The 3,749-nt window shown below is 45.2% G+C and overlaps 1 protein-coding gene across 1 annotated transcript; it reads right to left on the reverse strand.

The window, feature by feature from the left end:
- Positions 1–2,458: 2,458 nt before the first annotated feature.
- Positions 2,459–3,355, reverse strand: LOC119386029 (uncharacterized). The gene has a single exon (XM_037653381.1). The coding sequence runs from the start codon at positions 3,353–3,355 to the stop codon at positions 2,459–2,461; it is 897 nt and encodes a 298-aa protein (XP_037509309.1).
- Between the last annotated feature and the right edge of the window lie 394 nt (positions 3,356–3,749).

Raw genomic sequence — 3,749 nt, forward strand, 5'->3', positions numbered from 1 at the left:
TTAATGTAATGTGCCTACCACATTTCAGGGCATAAGGGAACCATAGATTCTCAATCAGACTGGTCTTGGAGACAGACTCTAAGCAGTGTCGTATTCTCATTTCCTTTTTTTTCTCTTTTTCCTTTTCTTGCTCTCCCTTATGTTTGTAACATCTCTCTTCTATTATCTTTTATCCTCCTTACCCCTTCCCCCAGCACAGGGTAGCCAGCCGGTCTAAGAACTGGCTAGCCTCCCTGTCTTTCCGCATGTTCCTTCCTTCCTTCCTCAAACAGAAGTGCTTCTGCAACAAAATATATATGCATTATAAATAACTGAATGGTCAGGTCAGAGCACAGCTTCAACTTTATGTGGATTACGCTTATGTTTAATGATTTTGATGCTAGCGGTGTAAGACCATGTCCTTCAGCAGACGTCTATGACCTAATCAAGCTGACAAACTAAAATGTATTTTTATCTCCTTGAAGTCACCCTTCAGTCAAAATCAAAATGAACAGAACTGAGATTTATTTTACTCTCCGGCTAATTTTGCTGAACGTTTTAATGCAATAAATTGTTTTCATGATCATTTGGCTAGCACTGAGCAACTTTTGCCAGAAGGTACAATGCAAAGAAGGCACGACAATCTAAACGAGCCGCCGATACATGTGCCCATTTCACGGACGTTATTATTTATTTATTTACTTTTTCGTTTCCGTCGGTTCCCATTCAGGTGTGCACGTTAAAAGTGCGGGTTTGCTAGTATAACATAATTGACTTTAATGTTTCTTTTTATCTACTATGTTTCGCTCTAGTCAGGTGGTTTAACTGGCTTTCTCGCTCTTCCGTGAGCAAGAACTACAGCAATCATTCAGATTGGAATTACCTTGCTTCAGTTGTTATTACGTTTATATTTCAGAACAGTTCATTACTGTGAGCAGCCCTCTCGAACACTGTGTTCGTGAGAACAAGTCGCCATAACTTCATTTTCATGAATAATGCGTATAAAATTGGATTTTGGTACATTGAAAATTTCGCAGAACACCCAGTGAAAAAAAGCAAACTGCCGCAAAAACCAAACAAAACCAACGCTACTATAAATTCGGTCTTCATACCTTCGCCTTAATTCCTTCATAAAACACTTAAAAACAAAGTTACAGCAATGTTTAGATTGAGTCCACCCTTTACAAGCTATTTCGCAATACAAGTTTTTGCTAAATTTAAATTCAAGAATGTACTTGAGGTGCTTTTGATACCATGGCTCAAGTGTATGTGTGGTATTGAATTAAATTGTCCATGAAAAACAAAGTATCGCGATTCTCCATGCAATACCTGCAAAGGACAGCACATAAAGACTGGGATCAGGACGTTACGTACACAACAACGAGCAGGGATTGAGCTATTGGGCTCAATAATAGGCGTGCGCACAGGGGGGTCCGATAGCGCGAGCCCCCCCCCCCCCCCCCCCCCCCCCTGCGATACTCGTCTTTGCCTGGTGTTCTCATTGAGCCTCAGTGGAAAGGGGCAGGGAAGAGTGGGGTGCGCTGCGGTGGAACTTTGTTCTACTCCATGCGCCTACGGGCTGAATAGCCTTAGCCTCAATATCGCCGCCACACGTACGCATCGACCATTGAATACCTCCGGTGCTCGCAAACGCGCACCTGTTCTCGACGTTAAATGTAGCGCCCATTCAAGCTCAGTGCCGCCAAGGGAGCCAATTACCTCTCTCAGTGACACCGAGTGCTCGCATAACGCAGACAGCATCTTGCTTCAGCGTTTTCTTAATCTATCTATCTATCTATCTATCTATCTATCTATCTATCTATCTATCTATCTATCTATCTATCTATCTATCTATCTATCTATCTATCTATCTATCTATCTATCTATCTATCTATCTATCTATCTATCTATCTATCTATCTATCTATCTATCTATCTATCTATCTATCTATCTATCTATCTATCTATCTATCTATCTATCTATCTAGATGCGCGCGAAGCAGGGCTGCTGGCGCGCGTTTTAGTTCCAATATTGAGGCAGCTGAAGGAGGCCGCTATAATGAACCTGGGTGACGAACAGCAAATTGAGCACATCATTTGCAAAATTATCTGTGGAGGTTCGACGAATATCAGGGGACAAGAACACGAATCTTTCTACTCAACTTGTACGTAAAAGCAGCACTGCGTTCGTCAAATCATGTAGCTAGAAATGACCATGTATCCACGCTTACTCACACATGTCAGTAAATATTGAAACTACGTGAAAGACTCGAAGAACACACTGTATGCAACGAGACCGACACGTACAGTGGCCATGGAAGAACTGATGTTTATTGCTTGCGCACCGGAAGTGCTCGAGCGCGTTGCCAGACTGGGTGGCGTACATAGACGGTCTTAGCGGTAACCGATACATCCTCTTTTCTTTAGAATTACGAGCTGATTACACAGTATGTCCTTCATAAGGTGCAAGAGGAGACTTGTTAATTCTGGTAGCCCAATCGGTGGGGAGGTCTTCTGATTCTTGATGACCGCCGCGGGGATGTATTATAAGGGTGTTCTATAGCAGTCTCGGCTGAACCTCTTGGGGCCTGCACAGCTGGCTTCTCGGTGGTTTGTTGGCTGGACGACGCTCTAGGCTCATCTTCCCCCGACACTCCTGCTTGTCTAGGAGGTGCGGGAGGAAGGCATTCTTCGGCAGCCCTTGGTCCCACCATGGGCGATGATTCTGTAGGTGCTTCTAGTTGTTTGGGGGGCGCACATTGTTCCCTTGCTGCTGCTGTTGATCTTGCGGTCACTAAGGGAAGGTCAACGCTCATGAATGCCCGTTTTGCATCGGTTGCTCCCTGCAGTCCTGACTGACTCCCGTCCCCCGCGTTACTAAGTCCAGTAGGATGAAGCTGCTGTGGTGCTGAGTTGCTAGAGTATTTTGTTTTCCGTAAGTCTTGGCGGTTCCTTCTGAATTCGCTTCCATCCTCTGTTAGCACCCTGTACGATCTGGGGGCCACAAGGTCCAAAACCTTAGCTTTCGTGCCCCATTTGTTTCCAGACCAAATACGAACAGTGTCTCCGGGGCGGAGCGGCGGGAGATGCTGTCCTGTGTTCATATTTTGCTTGTGTTTTCGAGGGTTTGATAGCAGCCGTGGTGAATCCAAGCAAAGGTCTGGGAGTGGTGTTCTGCTGTTGCGACCCATTAGATACTGCGATGGTGAGACACCGTCTTCCAGTGGAGCTGCACGGTAGTTAAGGAGGCCAAGCCAAAACTCCTCCTTTGACCCTGCCTTCTTGAGGAGCCTCTTTATGATTTGTACCCCTTTTTCCGCGAGTCCATTAGATTTCGGATAATAGGGGCTAGAGATGATGTGCTCAAAGTCAAACATCACTGCAAAGTTTTTAACTTCCTTGGCTGTAAACTGGGGACCGCCATCAGTGCAGAGCTCATGTGGAATGCCATAGCGTGCAAATACCCGCGAGAGTTTATTGATGACTTCACTTGTCGTGGTCCCATGCAACTCCTCAACCTCCGGATAGTTAGAGTATGCATCGTACACGACTAGCACCGGAAGTGCTCGAGCGCGTTGCCAGACTGGGTGGCGTACATAGACGGTCTTAGCGGTAACCGATACACACACAGTCTACCTCCTTTGAGTCAATTGTTCGCAGAAAAGTGCATTTAACTATAATAATGAACAACTAATTAGCACTCCCATCGCTTTAATTGTCGGGAATAATACATAGGACCAGCTGGGAAAACTGAAGAACAGTAAAGTGTAA

The sequence above is a fragment of the Rhipicephalus sanguineus genome, chromosome 3, assembly GCF_013339695.2.
Source record: "Rhipicephalus sanguineus isolate Rsan-2018 chromosome 3, BIME_Rsan_1.4, whole genome shotgun sequence".
NCBI classification, from domain to species: domain Eukaryota; kingdom Metazoa; phylum Arthropoda; class Arachnida; order Ixodida; family Ixodidae; genus Rhipicephalus; species Rhipicephalus sanguineus.